This window comes from Dipodomys ordii, unplaced genomic scaffold (assembly GCF_000151885.1).
Source record: "Dipodomys ordii isolate 6190 unplaced genomic scaffold, Dord_2.0 Scaffold13, whole genome shotgun sequence".
Lineage (NCBI taxonomy): Eukaryota > Metazoa > Chordata > Mammalia > Rodentia > Heteromyidae > Dipodomys > Dipodomys ordii.
The window spans coordinates 20,303,218-20,323,040 of NW_012267229.1; the positions used below are offsets into that span (position 1 = coordinate 20,303,218).

Below are 19,823 nucleotides of genomic sequence, written 5' to 3' on the forward strand. Positions count from 1 at the left end.
ACACACACACAGAGTATCCTGGTGTGCTTAAAATGACTATTTTCTTTGGTTCCTCTGTCTCTTAATAAAAATAAAAATATTCAACAAGGTAGAGAATATGAGGTGGAAGGGAACAAGGAGGAGAGAAGGGAAGAAATCTGACCCTTTACTTGAATCTTTTTAACAGAATTTTTTCTTTTTAAACACTTATTAAGGTATATGATAGAAACAGTTTTCACGGTGACATCTGTGTTCATGCACATAAGTCACTTTAATTATATTCATCCCTTAGATTACTCTTTATTTCCCCCCCTCATTTTTTTTTTTTAGTTTTCAATGGGTTTTATTACTGCATTTTCATACATATCTATAGTATATTTTGATCATATGTACCTACAAAAACTGTCCCTAAGTTTCCATAGTTAATGTTACCTTATGTATGTATGTCTAGGAGCTGAACTTGTGATCTTTAGGTTAACCAAACTTTGTGTCTTGTTTTTCACAGTGAACATAAAGATTCTGAAAAGAAACACAAGGAGAAGGAGAAAACCAAACACAAAGATGGAAGTTCAGAAAAGCATAAAGACAAACACAAAGATAGAGACAAGGAAAAGCGAAAGGAGGAAAAGGTATAGTAGAGTTTTCCAGGAGAGGAAAAAGGGATGTGACGTGTACTTTCATTTTTGCTTACTTTGTAAAGTGGGTGATAGAATTACCTATGTTTCATAGGTAGAACTCTTGGCCTTAGAATGCATAAAGAGCCGGTTACCACCGGCTTTCTCACAGTACATATCTATCCAATGTTACTGTATTTATTTACTCTGTGTTACCAGTAGGTAAGTGGAGAATATAGGGAAAAATAAATTCTGGTTTTGGAAGATGATCTAAAGCTTTGTTAATTTTCACTTTTTGAAATAGCAATGTTGGTAACAGCTAAATTCAGGCGTTATGAAATAGGCAAAAAGATGAAGATATCTCCTCTTTTTATCTCTGATTTCCTGTCCTCCATCCTTCCCTGAAATAACTACTATATTATATTTTGAATCTTCCAAAAGTATGTGTATAGATTTTTGAAAGACCTAGAGTGTCTCACGAGGCTAAAAATGGAGGTTTGGAGGAGAGGAAAAGTGCCTAAGAAGGCAGGAAAGTAGATTATTCTGTTTGATTTTAGCTTCCTTTCCTTTTTTTTCCTTTTTCCTTTTTTTTCCCTTTTGACTTTTTCCCCACCCCTCCCTTCTCCTCCCTTCCCCTCTCTCCCCTCCCCTACCCTCCCCTCCCCTGCCTTCCCTTCCCTTCCCTTCCCCTTCCCTTCTCTTTTTTTCCACAGTCACAGGCAGATTCTTGGGGAATGTATCTGTTGAGGAAATGGGTACTACTACTAAAGATAAAAAAAATTGATATTTTGAAGAAAAGTATTTCTTAGTCAATTGGACAATTTTGCCTAAAAGAATTATCTAGCCAGGCATCTGAGGATCACAGTTCAAAGCTAGCTCTTGTCAGGAAAGTTGGTAAGACTCTTATCTCCAATTAACCACCAGAAAACTGGAAGTGGCGCTGTGACTCAAAGTGGTAGAGTGCTAGTAGCTAGCCTTGAGTGAAAAAGCTCAGGGACAGAGTTTAAGCCCTACAATGGAATAATAATAAATAAAAATGAGACTTAAAAAGACATTAAATTCCTTATTCATGTTTAATCATTTCTGAAATGTACTAATCAGTTTCTGTTGTTTCACCTTTCAGATTAGAGCCTCTGGGGATGCAAAAATAAAGAAGGAGAAGGAAAATGGCTTCTCTAGGTAACACTCTTCTGCTACGTTGGCTTTTCTCTGGATAACCAGTAGGCCAGATGTCAATACAGCTGGTGTTTTCTGAGCTCAGCCCAAATACTTAACCTGGTCAACTTAATGGTTCCTAGGAAGTCAGCAGTGTCAAGACTGAGTCTTGCTAGAATGCCAGTTAATGAGACGATCCAGCACTCCTTCCTTCCTTCCTTCCTTCCTTCCTTCCTTCCTTCCTTCCTTCCTTCCTTCCTTCCTTCCTTCCTTCCTTCCTTCCCAGTCATGGGCCTGGGCGCCATCCCTCAGCTTTTCACCTCAAGGCTAGTGCTCTACCACTTGAGCCACAGCGCCACTTCTGGCTTTTTTTTTTCCTGCTTAAGTGGTGCTGAGGAATCAAACCCAGGGCCTCAGGCATGCAAGGCAACGCTCTACCACTGAGCCACCTTCCCAGCCTTGTCCAGCACACTTTCTAGAGGATTATTTTTGAATTGGAAAAGGTTGACATTAAGAGAATTTTTTTCTTTTTTTTCTTTATTTTTTGCTGGTCCTGGGGCTTGAACTCTAGGCCTCAGTACTGACCCTGAGCTTCTTTTGATCAAGGGGAATGCTCTACCACTTGAGCCACAGCACCACTTCTGGCTTTTTTTTAATTGGATATAAGAATCTCAACAGCACTGGCTCATACCTATAATCCTGAAGCTATTCAGGAGGCTGAGATCTGAGGATCACAGTTCAAAGCCAGCCTGGGCAGGAAAGTCCGTGAAACTGGAAGTGACTCTTGTAGTAGAGCATTAGCCTTGGGGTAAAGAACTGAGGAACAGCACCCAGGCCCAGAGTTCAAGTCCTATAACTGACAAAAATAAAAACAATAATAATAATAAAAAAGAATCTCATGGAGTTTCCTGCCCGGACTTTGAACTGTGATCCTCAGATCTCAGCCTCCTGAGTAGCTAGGATTACAGGTGTGAGTCACCAGTGCCTGGCTATGAGAATTTTTAAAAATAAAGATGTAATATTCATACCACAAAATTTGCCCTTTTTTTTCTCCTTAATGCTGGTACTGGGGCTTGAAGTCAGGGCTTACACAGGCTCTGTCCTTAAGCTCTTTTGCTCAAGGCTAACACTAATCCACTTGAACCACAACTCTACTTCTGGCTTTTTTGGTGGTTAATTGGACATAAGAGTCTCAGTGGCTTTGAACCATGATCCTCAGATCTCAGTCTCCTGAGTAGCTAGGATTATAGGCATGGGCCACTGACACATGCAAAAATAACCTTTTAAAGTATTTATTGTGCCAGGCACTGGTGGCTTGAAGATCTCAGTTCAAAGCCAGCTCAGGCAGAAAGTCCATTAAACTTCTCCAATTAACCAGCAAAATGCCAGACTGGAGATGAAGCTATAATGATAGAGTATCAGCCTTGAGCAAACTTGAGCTGAGTGAGACTACCAAGGTTCTAAGTTCAAGCCCTAGAACTAGCAAAAAATAAAAGGTTACACTGATTTTTAATATTTTCACAAGGCAGCTTTTTTACATTGGATTCCAGAATATTACCTAATCTGATTTCTTTCTTGTAGAACTTTTCTTGACTTAAAATTTAGGAATGGGTATAGATTTAGGTAGAAGTGGAAAATGCACACAGTCCTAAGGCCACCTTTTCTGTATTAGTTTTACTTTATTTTCTTCATCAGCTCCCTAATAAGCCCTATGTCCTTTTCTAGATTAAAAAACCCTACATTTTTTGCACCATATGTTCTCACTTCACTTTCCTACAGAATGGGAGTGGAGTTTTGCTAGGAATTATTGAAAATGTTTTCATTAGTGACTAGGGCTGAGTGTCTTGAGAGCTTTGCTTCCTTGAGACTTTGAACTTTCAGTTTTGCTTGATAAAATTTATGAAAATTGTTACCTGTCCTGTACATCTTTCAGACTAGGAGAAGCAGATGCCCTCTGCAGGCATATTTTGTAATTGGTCTAGGAATGCAGAGAGAGATAAAATTCAGGAAGCATTCCAGCTGCAAACTACCCTAGGAATTCTGATTTCTTAGATAAAGTGACTGAGGTTCAGGACAGCTAATTTCTGCCAGGAGGTACCTAAGATGTTTGTTTCCTAAGTTAAGATATAAATATATTCTTTAGACTTAGGAATATACTCATGAGTTCACTTGCAGACTTGCTGGGTTAGAAGGTTAGGAAGCACCCTTCTTTTATGCATTGGTCTCTGATTCACTTTGTTATACTTCTTTGCTAGCTTGTGTATGTCTTTCTAGAGAATCCAGATGCTTCACTTCTGGTAAACTGTTATTTCTTCCTTTAGGCCTAGTAAGTAACTCTTTCTACACGTTTTTAACTTCACTTGTGGCAATACTAGATCTAGGATTTACTTTAGTTGGGTAAATGTCAGTGCTTATTTCTTTCTGGACCCTCATGGTTTTGTTAGTGATTTGAGGTGAGAGGAGGAGCAGCTGAAGAAGGACTCGGGTTTTTTTTTTTTTTTTAAATTTGTTTTTGAATGGTACTGGGGGTTGAACTAATTTTACAGATAATTCTGTAATAGTATTCTGTAATAATAATAATTTTACAGATAAGTCTCATGCTTTTGCTTTAGGCAGACCTCAGACTTGTGATGTTCTTTACTAATCCCTGAGTGGCACCTGGGCCTGGTCTTTATTGTTGTTGAACTTGTTTGTTTCTTTCCTTTTATGTTCCAAGATAGTCATCTAGCTAGATCATCTTCTTATATTCAGAAATCAAAAATCTAAAAAAAAATAGTAAAGTGCTTTCTGTAAATAAGTAAGGAAACCTAATCAGGAAGATTACTTATTGAAAGGCCTACTACATTAGACATAGAATGACTTCAGTTTGCTCTAGGCATTCTTATTTAGCATTTCACCTTGATTTTTGTTGCAACTTTGTCAGCTTGTCTACTTTTCTAAACAATTGAATATACATGTTCATTGTGGCCAGATTTTTAGAATTTTAAATTGATCAACTCCTTATTTGTTGTATTTTAGTTTTAGAGTATTAGAACTGTTAGATGAGACTATTTGTGAGGTTTACTATATAGTGGATCACTTCTGTAAGTCAAATTCAAGAAAATAATGCAGGCTTATCTCTCTGGTGGCTTGGGTCCTAAAATATAGTGGGAAAGATTTCTGACTTGGAATAAGGAGCTTTCATCCCTAGTTCTTACATTAACTGTTGATCTGTAAAGTAAGGACAGTATTACCTTCTTCAGAAGAAATGCTCATGGAAAAAAGTCTTTATATTATGTACATATGATTATTTTGTATTTAATATAACTAGCCATTTGTTTTTCTTATTAGCCCACCACGAATTAAAGATGAACCTGAAGATGATGGCTATTTTGCTCCTCCTAAAGAGGATATTAAGCCATTAAAGAGACCTCGAGATGAGGATGAGTGAGTAATTATTCATATTTGACTTTTGAAAACAAAAAGTAATCCTTAAAGTATGCATGTGATGTATATCTCCATAGCATACAGAGAAATCACATTAATTGGAGTTCACACATTTGGTGTTTGTGATTAATGGACTAGGTGTCTGATTTGATTTTTAATTATGAGAAATGGGATTTGCTAAGCAGATAAGTATTCCTGAAGTTTATGTGGAATCCAAGTTTTTTTCCTTTTTACAAGACAGTATTTATTGTAGATATTTCAAATAATAAAGAATTCATGACAGATTTTTAAGTCACCCTAAATTCATTGTCACCTCCCTGCCACATACAAATTAAAGATTTCTTAGGATCTGTTTCATCCTAACTGAAATTTCAGTGTATAAAGTTAATAATGCTCCTTCATTAAAGGATTGCATATAACTTTCCCAGAATTACCTAGTGAAATTAAATTGTATTTGTTATATCAGTCTTGTATAGTTGGTTATACAATTGGCAATAGATTTATGACAGAAAGTAGGTGGAAAGGGAAAGGAGAATTTCTTTCCAGCAAGTTACTGCTGGATGGTAGGCATTGTGCTGTGCCTTTGTTTCCCAGGCTTCCATTTGTGGAAATCTTTCATAGTGAGGTCTATTTCTATTTGTGATGTACAAACCCATTTCCCTCCCAGGCCTGTGTTTGGGAGTATAAGTTGTTTTACTCTTATAGTTGAACTATTACTATCCCCTTTGTCTGGATTTTTTTGCTTTCTTTTGTCCAGCCAAAAATAACAGCAGTCATACTTGACATGAAGGTTTCCAAGAGTTTGGAGATCCTGATCCTTTGGGTCAGAATTCTTGAGTCATAATTGCATTAACTCCATACTTATGTTCCTCTTTCTAGTGCTGATTATAAACCTAAGAAAATTAAAACAGAAGATATCAAGAAGGAGAAGAAACGAAAACTAGAGGAAGAAGAGGTTAGTACAAAGACTTAGGTTTTGAGGTCTTAAGTTTGGAAGTAGGAGTTTCATATAAAACAACTTTTGAAGGTGAATCCATTTTAAGAATATGGCTTAGTGAGAAAATACTGGTATTGTTTGTTTTGAGATCTCTTTGAGCTAGGTGCTCATGTCTATAATCATAGCTACACAGGAGCCTGAGATCCAGAGGATTGAGCTTCAAAATTTTATATACAAGATAACAAGTAAAAACCCAAACAAGTTCATCTCAACCAGAAGTGATTCTGCTCTTTGCCTTTCTGGTGTAAGAAATGCCATAAAAGAGAAAATATTAACCACATTTTGGCTTATAACCGTGACGATTTTTCTCTAATAATTTTTTTTTAGTGTTTTCTTCTATATAGCAAAGCATATTCTTCATTGAGCAGCCATTCCTTTTTAATGAGTGCCTCCTTAGACATAGAGGGAAATCCAAACTCTTAATCTTGTCTCCTTTCAATCTGGCCCTGTATCTTGGTGCTTCTCTTCATCTTGTTCCTCTTGAGCTCACCTTGTTCTAACCACATTCGTCTCCTTTGTTTCCCATTACAAACTCTTCTGTGCTTCAGAGCTTGATGTAGCACATGCTATTCTTTCTGAAACACACATTCTTCCCTCTCTTCTTTGTTTCTGGCTTATAAACTTCCTTAAAAAAAAGAATCTTAGTTTAGTTCAAATACTTGCCTAAGGATTCTGTTTGATGTTTGTGTAGATTTAAAATATAGAATAATATGATTATTCCATTTGATACTTTTGATTTCTTGTACTAATACATCAAAAGATTCAAGAAAACACATCAGAAATGCAGTACTGTGAATTCACAGGTACTTCTAAGAGAAGGGTTTGGAGGCTAGCCATTGTTGTGATCAAAATGGTTTCACCCGTACAGCTTGAAGTACAAGCAGTGAAGATAGGGTTAGTAAGGGCAAGGAGTCTTTTATCAGTATAATTTAAGGTGGTTCATACCTACAAACTCACTATTAGGGACTCTGAGATAGGATTGTGAGTTCAAGGACAGACAGCCTGGGTTACACATACAGATCCTGTCTTTAAAAAAAAAGTATCATTTATTATAGCAGTAGTAAGAATAATATTAATATTTCCTGTGTGCTAAATACTGTTCTATATGCTTAATATATGTATCATTTTTAAATGAATATCCCTGTGACATTCCTACTATTATTCTCATTTGGCAGATGTAAAAACAGTATAAAGAGATGACAATTTGTTCAATAGCTTGTCAGTCATAGAGCTACCAAGTTGTATTGCCAGGATTTGGTCCTTTAAGTCCACAAGGGAAGATAAAAAGGTTCACTAATGAAATAATAGTTAAAATGTTAATGAATAAAGTAACTCAGAGAGAAACAGAGATAATCAGATACTGAAGTTAGAAAATTGTGTAGTTTTTGATAGTCTATTCTAAGCAGAAGTTCAGTTAAGGAGTGCCAATCCATGGAGTTGAGAATGAACTATTGAGTAGTGATTATGGTTCCTAGTCACTCTGCATTCATAAAGATCATCAGTACAGACCAGTAACAGTTTACATTTCAGCTCTTGCTGTGTTTATTGCTTTTATGTTTTTAATGCATTTATGTAATAATACTACTTTTACTTTTGAATTCATTAAACCATTTGGAAAAGAGAACTGTTGAGTTTTGTTTTTCTATTTATCAACCTTAACCTCTTGGGTGATGGGAGGATCAACAAAAAGACAATTAAAAGTCTGAACTAAGATAGTCTTACTGTGACAGGAACCCCAGATGGTAGAATATGTCATGAAACCTTGCTTGCTGGCTATGTTCTTTTTGTTTCTGGGAATGGTTCTGAAGACTCTCAGTGACTGATTATAACAGTTGGAGGCTTGGAAGCATATAGTATAGTCTATAATTTCTTGATGGGACTATCTGTATATCTGTTTACAAGCTGATGAGGGAATGTCTTAACTGGAAAACATTTCTCTTTGCTGTAGTATATTTCAGCCTAAATAGTAAACATTATCTGAATTAAAACAACCCTCTATTACCTTCTCCCCAAAGAAAGTACAAATGTATTATTTATTCCATTTAAATCAGTTTATAACTGATAATATAAAGATACGAAAATTGAAATATGAAATGATTTGATATTTTGTTACATGTTCTTCTATTTTCATGTTATATTCTTCATTCCAATTTCTAAGTATGTGTGGCACTGTTAGCTTTCTCCTTCTACCCTAAGTCATTTGCTTATAGACCTTGAGTTTATCTCTATTTTTATTGCCATATCATGTATTTCAAAAATGTTTGCCCAGTCATTCTCATGAGTCACATTCTGTGTGTGTGTGTGTGTGTGCGCGTGTGCGCGCGCGTGTGCGTGCGTGCGTGTGCTTGTGTGTGTTACAAATACAAGCTCTCATCATGGTCAGCACCAGCTATGTAACCAGCAATGTGACAAATACATTTCAGTGGTTTCTTGCTTATAATCAGAAGAGTCCAAACCAAATTGTCCAGACAATTTTTTTCCAGTTCTATTATTTTGCATTTGATTTTAATGTAGTTCAAAACCACCTTCCATTGTTTCCATTTTTGAGTAGAGATTTGTTATTTTGAATAGGCAGGACTGAAGGAAAAAAAAATATAGTTCAGATGCTGTTGAGTGGAACTCCTACTTGTTGATTGTTAGATTTTTGTCAGGGTATGTGTGTTGCAATTTATTTTTCTATATTGATAATTGTGCTTGTTTAGGTTTGATAGCCTTTTATTGTGCCTTCATGATCAGCTTATATACATATATTCACAGAAATCAGTATTTATTTTGGGGCCTCCTAAATATTTTTACCACTTTGTATCTTTATATATACAAACAGTGGTAGGAGTTCTCCCTCATTGACAAAGGAATTTACAGTTGAATTCTAAAGATCTAATGAGTGGCCTACTTGTGCCCATTATTTGATAATATTTGCAGTGATGTAAAGATGAGTAGACTTTAAGGTAGGTAAGGAAAATACACTGGGATCACTTACTATAGCAGTGCTTTTCACTCTTGTAGCATGTTCCTCACAACCATTCATCAGAATTGGGGGTGGGGGGAGATACTACTCCGTTGTAAAGTACCTGTAAATTTTTATTCATCTGTCAAATGAGAGGATTGCATATACTTAAGATTTTCTTTATTTCTAATATTTTTGTGTTTATACTTTTTCTTCTTAATTGCTCCCCCAAACTGCTTTGAGTGTGATCAGTCCTTATTTGTTTTTTCACCATGTTTCTTTGTAGGATGGTAAATTGAAAAAGCCCAAGAATAAAGATAAAGATAAAAAAGCTCCTGAGCCAGAAAACAAGAAAAAGAAGCCCAAGAAAGAAGAGGAGCAAAAGTGGAAATGGTAACATACCAGCACTGGGTTAAAATGTCTACACTTTGATTCCACAACTAACACAGATAGAAAGTTGAATTGTCAAGATTAATAACCTGACATGTTAGGGAAAATTTCCAGGGTAGTATTTGAAATACAGTGTTTTCAGTCCTAATGAAATCATTCACTACTTCTATACCTATTGGATCTCAGTATTTGATTACATCCATTAAGCAAAATAAACTAGAGAAGTAACATATTTATAAAAGGCAATTTAGCATATGAAGAAAGTGCTGATGTATTTATTTAACTTAAACTTACTTTTAACTGATACACAGAGACATAAAAATTGTACCTGTTAGTGGGGTAATGTGATGTTTTGGCTTATATATATATTATATTTAAATCAAGTTAAACAGCTATCTCATCAATAATTTCTTTGTGATGAGAACTTCGATTATACTTTTAGCTTTTTTAAATGTACAGTTTGCATTTAATGTGACAAAAGGATTCTATAAGTCATATTGGGAAACTGCCTTTTATTAAAACAACAACAAAACTCTACAGGAACTTGGTAAATATCTATAAAATTGTAGACTAGTAAAGTGAGTTTTTGTTTTTTATTGTTGTTTGGTGTTTCTTTTCTACTTATTACTTGCCAGGCAGATGTTCTACCACTTGAACCACACCCACCTTCAATCATAGTGAAGATCCTGTTTTGATACTGGGGTTTTCAAATTAGAGCCTTGTTCTTGTTAGGTCCTCTACCACTTGAGCCATGCCTCCATTATTTCTCAAGGAGTTTCTCATTTATTTTGCCCAAGCTAGCCTGGGCTATGGTCCTCCTATTTATGCTTCCTTGTGGCTAGGGTGTTGGTGTCATGACTCAGTGTTCACCCTCAGTTAGAAAACAAAAGAATATGTGGTTTTTGTTCTCCTAGTCATTTTTATTTTAGAACCAACTAGTAGTTGCCAGTGAAGTTTCCCTGAATTTTATCAGAAAGCAGGGAAAAGCTTTTATGATGTTCAATAGTCAGTGTTTTAAGATGAAATGATTGTGTAAAGGAAGGGTTATTATTGGGAACTCTAAGATTAATGTTAGTAATTACCCGTCTCTTGCATCTTTTGGGGTCTGTGCTGGGTGCTCAGTAAGGTTGTGTTTCCTTGTCTTCAGGCTCTCTCTTGGCCTCCTCCTTTGTTCAGGGACCAAGGGAGATGAACTTCTCTTCCTGGTCCAGCTTGTATGTGTAGATTTGGTGCCTCATAACTAATTTTGTTTTTGTGATTGAAATCCTTATTAAATGTTATCCTCAATGTTATCACATTAATTCTGAGAGAATATGGAATTTGGTTTTTCTTACTTTGGTTTAAAGGGAAACTAGCTGCTCTTTAAACATAGTTTGTTGGAGGGATTATTTGTTGTAGTTTCAAATGCATGCTTTTTCTAGTCTGATTGTTGAACTTTGTGATTTCTTCTCAAGCATAGTGCTTGATGGCACACTGAGTTTTTAGAAATGGGGACTAGGAATGTACAGGTTTCTAATCAATAGTTACTGGCTTCTGTTTGTGTACTGAGGTCATTGCTAACTCCCACTAGAGGCCTAGTTGGGAACTTTACTACCACCCTTGTTATATATAGCCCATTAAAAGAATTATACACAGCTAGGCACCAGTGGCTCACGCCTGGCAATCCTAGCTACTCAGGAGGCTAAGATCTGAGGATCAAGGTTCAAAGCCAGCCTGAGCAGGAAAGACCATGCGACTCTTATCTCCAATAAACTACCAGAAAACCAGAAATGGTGCTGTGGCTCAAGTGGTAGAGCGATAGCCTTGAGCTGAAGAGCTGAGGGATAGCACCTAGGCCCAGAGTTCAAGCCCCATGACCAACAACAAAAAAAAAGAATTGTACACTTTACCAACAAGTCAATAGATAAATTTGTTCCCCCAAAATATAACTTTTATCCTTTCTTCCCTCTCTTTGCTAATTGTGTGAATGGGGAACTATTCATGTCCCTCTGTTTTTCTTCACTAGATCACATTTTCCTCATAGGAACAATGGTGCTTAGTCTGAACTATGACAATCTGTTTAACCCAGATGGACCTATTTTCAACTGTTACCTATTGTAAGCTGTATAGTTTCAGCTTAGTGTTGGGTTAAGTATACATGTGTGTATGTGTGTATTGGAAGAAGTTAGGAGTATAATGTTGTAAGGAATTAATTTTGAAAAATCAGGACTACTAGATTCTATCAGTGGTAATGATTTTTTTTTTTTTTTGGTGTGTGTGTGGGGGACAGTCCTAGGGCTTGAACTCTGGGCCTGGGCACTGTCCTAAAACTCTTCAGCTCAAGGCTAGTGTTCTACCAGTTGGAGCCACAACACTACTTCCAGTTTTCTAGTGGTTTACTGGAGATATGAGTCTCACAGACTTTCCTGCTCGGGATGGCTTTGACCTGTGATCCTTACATCTCAGCCTCCTTAGTATAGCTACGTTTACAGGTGTGAGCCATCGGCACCCAGCTAATTTTTTTTTAACTTAAATGTGAATTGTTGACAGTCCTCAAATTAGATAATTTATAGGTGGCCTTTATTTTTCACCTCTCCCTTTTTTGGTGGTATAGAGTCGCGTGCTTGTTAGGGAAGTATTCTGCCACTTATGGCATCCCTCTAGCCCTTTTTGCTTTGGTTATTTTTCAAATAGGGTCTCTCAGTTTTCTTCCTATGTCTCTTCCCTCCATTGTTCCCTCTGCAATACAGAGACAATCTGTATTGCAGTACTTCCATTTTTGCCACCTACCTAACTAGGATGGCAGGCATGTGCCACTAAGCTTAATTTATTGATTGAGATGGAATCTTGTTGTCTCCTTCTGGTCGCTACTTCCCAAGTAGCTGAGATTACAGGTGTAAGCCACCATACCTTGACCTTTGACTTTTATTTTTGAACTTTTATAGTAGAAATAGTATATTGTGTGGGGTTGTTAACTCCAAGGAAACTCAGTTTCAAAGCAGTATGCAGAATGTATATTCCTGTCTAATATTCCCTTACAGTTTTTGCCTTCCTCTTTCAAGCAAGTCTTACTATAAAATTTCTGCATAACTTGAATTAAATTTAGCCCACCATAGATAAATCATTTTGATGTCTAAATACATGCTTTTCTTCACGTGTGTTGTGGAGAAAAGCATTGATGAGAGAGGCCTAAGAATCTAACACTATATAAATAATTCTTCTCAGACAAGAATAACTTGATACAGCAACATGAACTTATCAAAAGATACGTTCTTTTTGTTTCAGTAGGTTTAGTGTACAATAATTCATCAGATCTTCCTCTCTACCCCCACAAAACTGTACTGGGGATTGAACTTGGGGCTATGCATTTGCTAGACAAGTGCTCTATCATTTGAACCATGACTTCAGGCATTGATTCAGATAGGATCTAACAAACATTTTTCCATGGGCTGGTCTTGAACTGAAATTTCCTAATTGCATCAGGGACTCTGATTACAGACTTGACTACCATGCCAGCATGGCTATGTATTTCTCTAGTACTAGTGCTTAAATTCAGACCTTCATATTCTTGTTCAGTTTTTTCCATTCAGGGCTGGTGGTGCTCTACCATTTGAGCCACGCCTCAACTTCTGCCTTTTTGCTAGTTAATTGGAGCGGTGTCTTGGATTTGTCTATTTGGACTGGCCCTGAACCTTGATCCTCAGATATTAGCCTCTTCAGTAGCTAAGATTATAGGTATGAGCCAGTGGTGGTCAGCTTGGCTAGTTATTTTTAAAACCATAATGTGTGTATTTTAGGCTTCCGTACTAGCTGGGATGACAGGTGAGTAGTACCACTGCATCCAACCTTCTCCATGGAGATGGAATCTTACATTCTTTACTGCACCCTCTGGCTTGAACCTCAGTCTTCCAACTTTAGGCCTTCCATATAGCCTAGCGTGATAATACCATTGTGCCCAGCTATAGGATAATAAGGGATTCCCTGAGCCAGCCTCCCAAGTAGCTAGGATCACAGGCAAGAGCCACTGGCACCTAGATCAGATCTCCTAATTTGTTTAAATGGTAAGGGACTTCCCTGAAGATAAACCATGTTGAAGTTGGAAGAATTATAAAAAAAGTTTCATATCTTCATTAGAAATCCTGGGATGATGAAAAGAATGGAGCCAAAAGCTAGCATTAAGGAAAACAGAGTATTCTCGATTCCTTTGTAATTAGTGTGTGATTGCTACAGCAGATGAACTCCCTGCAGAGGCTTTAACATGCATTCATACACTTGAGAGTTACAGACTGGGCCTGAGTTCCTGCATCTCGGCCTTTGTCAGCAGTGAGTGAGGAGATCCTGCCAATTGCTATGTGTAAAGTAGTAGGTTCATTGTAGAAAAACTGTAATGTCCCTTCCAGATCTAAGATTTTATAAAATCTTTACTTTTTAGAAGACACTACTTACATGTTTATTTTTTAGAAAGTTTAAGTGTGTATTTAAATTATACATAAAATTGCCATCTTAAATATAAATGTATATAGTTAGGTAGTATTACTATTCTAACTATATCTAAATATATAGTTAGTGTTAAGTTGCCATCTTAGCTCTATATTGATACAGAGAGGGTGTTACCATCTTAGCTATATCTAAATCTATAGTTAGTGTTAAGTTCATATTGTTTTGTTACCATGACCACTTACAGACTTCTTTCATCTAGAACACCTAAAATGGTGTAGTCCTGAAACACTAACTCTCAGTTCCCCTCGTTGCCCCAGAGTCTTACCACCATTGTTCTTTCTACGAGTTGACCATGGGAGTTACCCACTTGTATTTTGTGAGTTTTTAGTTTTGTTTTGGTTTGATGATGATGATGATGATGATTATTATTATTATTACTTGTCATGGGACTTTATCTCTGGGCCTGGGCACTGTCCCTGAGCTCTTCAGCTCAAGACAAGCAGTCTACTACTTGAGCCACAGCCCCACTTCCAGTTTTCTTGTGGTTTATTGGAGATAAGAGTCTCATGGGCTGGGTGCTGGTGGCTCATGCCTGTAATCCTAGCTACTCAGGAGGCTGAGATCTGAGGATCACGGTTCAAAGCAGCCTGGGCAGGAAAGTCTGTGAAACTCTTTATCTCCAATAAACCACCAGAAAACTGAAGTGGCGCTGTAGCTCTAGTGGTAGAGCACTTGCCTTGAGCTGAAGAGCTGAGGGACAGCGCTCAGGCCCATAGTTCAAGCCCCACGACCACCAAAAAAAAATTAAAAAAAAAAAGTCTCAGGGCTGGGAAGGTAGCTCAGTGGTAGAGCGCTTACCTTGCATGCCTGAGGCCCTGGGTTCGATTCCTCAGTACCACATAAGCAAAAAAGAAAAAATCTGGAAGTGGCGCTGTGGCTCAAGTGGTAGAGCGCTAGCCTTGAGCTGAAGAGCTGAGGGACAGCGCCCAGGCCCAGAGTTCAGGCCCACGACCGGACCCCCCCCCCCCCCCCCCAAAAAAAAATGTCTCATGGACTTTCCTGCCTGCTGGCTTCCAACCAGGATTCTCAGATCTCAGCCTCCTGTGTAGCTAGGATTACAGGCATGAGCCACTGGCACTCATCTACCCACATGTATTTTTTTTTTTTTTGGGGTCCAGTCGTGGGACCTGAACTCTTGGCCTGGGAGCTGTCCCTCAGCTCTTCAGCTCAAGGCTAGCACTCTATCACTTGAGCCACAGCGCCACTTCCGGCTTTTTTATTTTTTCTGCTTATGTGGTGCTGAGGAATTGAACCCAGGGCCTAAAGCATGCAAGGCAAGCGCTCTACCACTGAGCCAACTTCCCAGCCCCCTACCCACATGTATTTATACATTTGTGACTGGTATTTTACTTTAAATGTTCACAAACTTTATCCGTATTATAGCATGTGTCAGAATTTCTTTCCTGGTTATGCCTGAATATTTCATTGTACAGACATAATACATTTTATTTATCTGTCCATAGACAGTTGGATTTTTTTTTATCCCCTTTGACTTTTGGAAATAGTGTTGCAAGTATGTGATTGACTCTGTTTTCTTGGTGAGGCTTAAATTTCTAGGAATGGTATTGCTCTGTCTTATGGTAATCCTTTATCTTAACAAAAGTGTATAGGCAGTCCCATTTCTGTTTCCCTACCAGTGCTTATTCTTTCCTGTTTTTGTCATCCTAATGGATGTGGGTGGTATGTCATTTAAGTGTAAGAGATGTTTATGTGTGTGTTTTGTTTTGAAATTGGGTCTCACTATGTAGCTGAAGATTTCTTTGAACTTTCTACCTGCCTCAGCTTCCCCAGTGCTGGGATTACAAGTGTATACCTCTTTGCCGACAGAGTGTTTGGTGTGTGTGTTTTTAAGAAAGTGTCTCCCTATATTGCCTGTCCTGTACTTGAACTCTGAGCATAAGTGTTTCTCCTGCCTTTGCCTCCAAGTAGCTGGGACTATAGACATGAACTACTCTACCTACAGGTTCTTTTTATATTCTAGGCATTAACCTTTTATTAGATGCATAATTTTCAAATATTATCTTCCATTCTGTCAGTTTCCTTTTAGTTTTTTGAATATTTTCTTTGATGCCAGAATATTTTAGCTCTGTAATCCAGCTTATTTTTCTTTTTGTTGTCATTGATTTTGGTATCATGTCCAAGAAATCAGTCAAATCCAATATTGTGAAGCTTTTTTTTTTTTTTAAAGTATCTGTCTAAATTGGAAGTTTTATAGTTTGAACTCTTAAATTTAGGTCTTTAGGGTTTTGATTCCAGTTAATTTTTACATATAGAAGTTTTTTTTTTTTTTTTTGTCGGTTGTGGGGCTTGAACTCAGGATGAGCGCTCTACTACTTGAGCCACAGTGCCACTTCCAGTTTTCTAGTGCTTTATTGGAGATAAAAGTCTCACTGACTTTCCTGCCCGGGAACCATGATCCTCAGATCTCGGCCTCCTGAGGTAGCTAGAATTGCAGGCATGAACCACTGGCGCCTGGCTATATATAGTATATTGATACCCTAACTCTAGGGTTGAAAAAGAGTATCCTTTCTTCCTTGAATGATGGTACAAAATTATTTAACCATTTAACCATAAAGGCTTACCTTTATGGTTATAGTATTATTACAGCATATTTTTATGTGTGAGTCTGTGTGTATGTGTTTGAGAGAGAGAGAGAGAGTGTTGTGGAGCTTGAACTCTGGGCCTGGGCACTGTCCCTGCACTCTTCAGCTCAAGGCTAGCATTCTACCACTTGAGCCACAGCACCACTTCCAGTTTTGTTTTTTGTCTTGTCTTTTTTGGTACTGGGATCAAACCCAGGACATTGCACTTTCTAGGCAAGTGCTTTGCCACTGAGCTACATCCCAGCCCCTACTTCCAGTTTTGGAGATAAGAGTCTCACGGACTTTCTTGCCCAGGCTGGCTTTGAACCATAATCCTCAGTTTTCAGCCTTCTGGGTATTTAGGATTACAGGTGTGAGCCGCTAGTGCCCAGCTACATGTAATTTTTTTGTTCGCAGTTTCTGAACTTGGACCTGTAAAGAATTCATCAAAATGATAAAATATGTATCATTAGCTTACAGAAAGATTTTAAAACGTGCGAGTGGTGAGTCTGTCCTAAACAAAAACAGAGGTTGGAGACATATCCCATCAATTGCAGTTAATTAGATCCTCATCTATAAAATGTACTTGGGACATCATTGGGATCTTTATAGTCATACCAAATATTGGAATGCTACTAGAAATCTTTATTAGATGTGATTATAGTATATACTTGTGTGTGTGTATACATGATAGTATATATATACATGTAGTGTATACATGTTACAGTTTACGGGAAGTGTGTGAGTGTGTGTGTTGGTCTTGAGACCTGAACTCAAGGCCTAGGCACTGTTCCTGAGCTTTTTTGCTCAGGATTAGCAGTCTTCCACTTGGGCCATAGCTTAATTGTGGCTTTTTGGAGATAAGAGTTTCAGGACTTTTACTGCCCAGGCTAGCTTCAAACCACAATCCTCAAATCTCAGCCTCCTGCATAGGATTACAGGCGTGAGCCACTGGAGCCTGAAATTTATCATTTTTATAGAGCTGTTTGCTGAAATATTTTCTGAAGTTTCATCTACAGTAAGCTTTGAAATGATTCAGACAAATAGGCGTAGCAAGATGTTAGCACTTGCGTCTCATTGCTCTTCTATATTTTGAAACATTATTTTAATTTACACATATATTCAAAATGTTGTTCCCTCTTGGCTTTAAATCATTTGTATCTACTATATAGTTCTAAGTAATCTGAAGTTAACTTGGTATGCCCACTTGAAACTATTGTTTTCCTGATCATTTTTTTTACAAACACACTTTTCCCTAAGATTGTTTTTCCCCTATGTCTTTGGGAGAGTCATTTTGTACATATTAGTGGCTTCTGCCACGTGTATCGTTGTGTTGTACTGTCACATCATTCTGGAAGAATAACTCTTTGCATTTCCATATTCCCCATTCATTTCTGAGCTCCTTGAGTGAAGATTTTTAGTATCTTTGAACATTGGAATGTAATTTCCTCCATTCACCTGAGTTTTCATTCCTGCTCGAGACTGCTGTGTTTTGTTTTCCTTTTTCCAAAGTAGAAGATGCTGTTTATTTTGATCAAGACTTTGAATGAGTACCAGTCAGTTGTGTAGATAATTATTTTGCCATTTAATAGGAAATAATCACTGTATTAGACAAGGTAATCACTAAATGAGATTGTGCCTTGTCTTTGAAAGGTGGGAAGAAGAACGCTATCCTGAAGGCATCAAGTGGAAATTCCTAGAACATAAAGGTCCTGTATTTGCTCCACCATATGAACCTCTTCCGGACAGTGTCAAGTTTTATTATGATGGTGAGTTGTTTCAAGGTTATCTGATCCTTGGCCAAGAAAAGAGTGTGTTTCAATTAAGAATAGAAAATGAAGAAGGATCCTATACTGGAGAGTCCTTTCTATTTATTTCATTTTGTTTTCTTATCATTGTATGGCTTCAGAAAATAGCCATCAAGTGTGTATGTAACTCTTCTGCTGAGAAATGTACTATGAGAAAGAAACATTCATTTCTTGACCTAGCTAGACCAGCCCATGGTCCACAAGTTGAAGGTTTTTTCTCTGAACTTTATTTTTTTTTTAGGCAGCTGTTCTCCTCAATGGAGTTGCTAGAAAAAACTTTACTTGACTGTGTAGTGTTACATTTTAATGATGATAATGCAAGCCAGTAAGCTGCTATCATGAAAAATACTATTTGGCTGTGCATTAATTAGTCAACTTCTAAATAAGGCTAATAGGATCTATCACTCTATGTAGTACAACACATACCTTTGATAGATGAGCTGCTTAAAGAAGTGCCTTCCAGGGTCTCTTAGAAAGCTTAGAATTGCCCACCATCAGCATTTCTGTTCTTTTTTTTTTTTTTTTTTTTAAGGTCCGGTTGTGGGGCCTGAACTCTGGGCCTGGGCACTGTCCCTGAGCTCTTCAGCTCAAAGCTAGCGCTCTACCACTTGAGTTACAGCGCCACTTCCGGCTTTTTTCTTTTTTTTTTGCTTATGTGGTGCTGAGGAATCGAACCCAGGGCCTCATGCATGCAAGGCAAGCACTCTACCACTGAGCCACCTTCCCAGCCCCAGCATTTCTGTTCTTGAGTTGACGAGTTTGAGAGTAGTCTTTGATAGGTTTTCTGTTAGGGAGTATAGCAGTACCATACACAGTAATGTTTGGCTGGTTTCCCTCCTTCCAAGAGTTCTGTCTAGAAATGACTACAGAGCATTATTCCTCAAATACTTATGTGCTTAAAATTCACCACCGAGGATCTTTTAATAGGTTGGTAGGGTTGAGTGCTTCTGAACCACGTAGTCTACTGACCAACACTAACAAACTGGGCAGGAAAAGTGCTGGAAAGCATCAGAGGAAGCACTAGGAGGGCTCTGTTGCATCTCTCTCTACAAGCAGTGGCTTCAGGGCCACAGCCACAGTTGCTTTTGGGTTTAGGTAATACAGGCTGTAGTTTATACTAAAGGGCTGGTTTCATAAGTGAGAAAGCCAGGATTTGTTTTGACTATGACTGTATTGTTCAGATACCAAGACCTAGAAGTAGATACTTGCTGACATAATTCCACTGTGGCTCAAGTGGTAGTGCACTAGCCTTGAGCTAAACAGCTGAGGGACAACGCCCTGGCCCAGAGTTCAAGCCTAGTGACCACCCCCCCCCCCAAAAAAAAAAAAAGATCCAGCAGCAGCAATATCACCTCTGTTAGCCAGAGAGCATAGTCCCTTGCCACATCATTCCTTGAGACTCTTAAAATATGACTTAAAGCCAAAACTCTTGATAAAAGCAAAGAA

At 37.8% G+C, this 19,823-nt stretch overlaps 1 protein-coding gene across 1 annotated transcript in view; it reads left to right on the forward strand.

Annotated features, from left to right (window-relative positions):
- Positions 1–19,823, forward strand: part of Top1 (topoisomerase (DNA) I) — a 56,485-nt gene that overhangs the window by 11,515 nt on the left and 25,147 nt on the right. The window contains exons 3-8 of the mRNA XM_013010708.1: positions 485–608; positions 1,717–1,772; positions 5,079–5,174; positions 6,054–6,129; positions 9,405–9,511; positions 18,223–18,338. Of these exons, the coding sequence (XP_012866162.1) occupies positions 485–608; positions 1,717–1,772; positions 5,079–5,174; positions 6,054–6,129; positions 9,405–9,511; positions 18,223–18,338 (575 nt within the window). The remainder of the gene's footprint in view (positions 1–484; positions 609–1,716; positions 1,773–5,078; positions 5,175–6,053; positions 6,130–9,404; positions 9,512–18,222; positions 18,339–19,823) is intronic.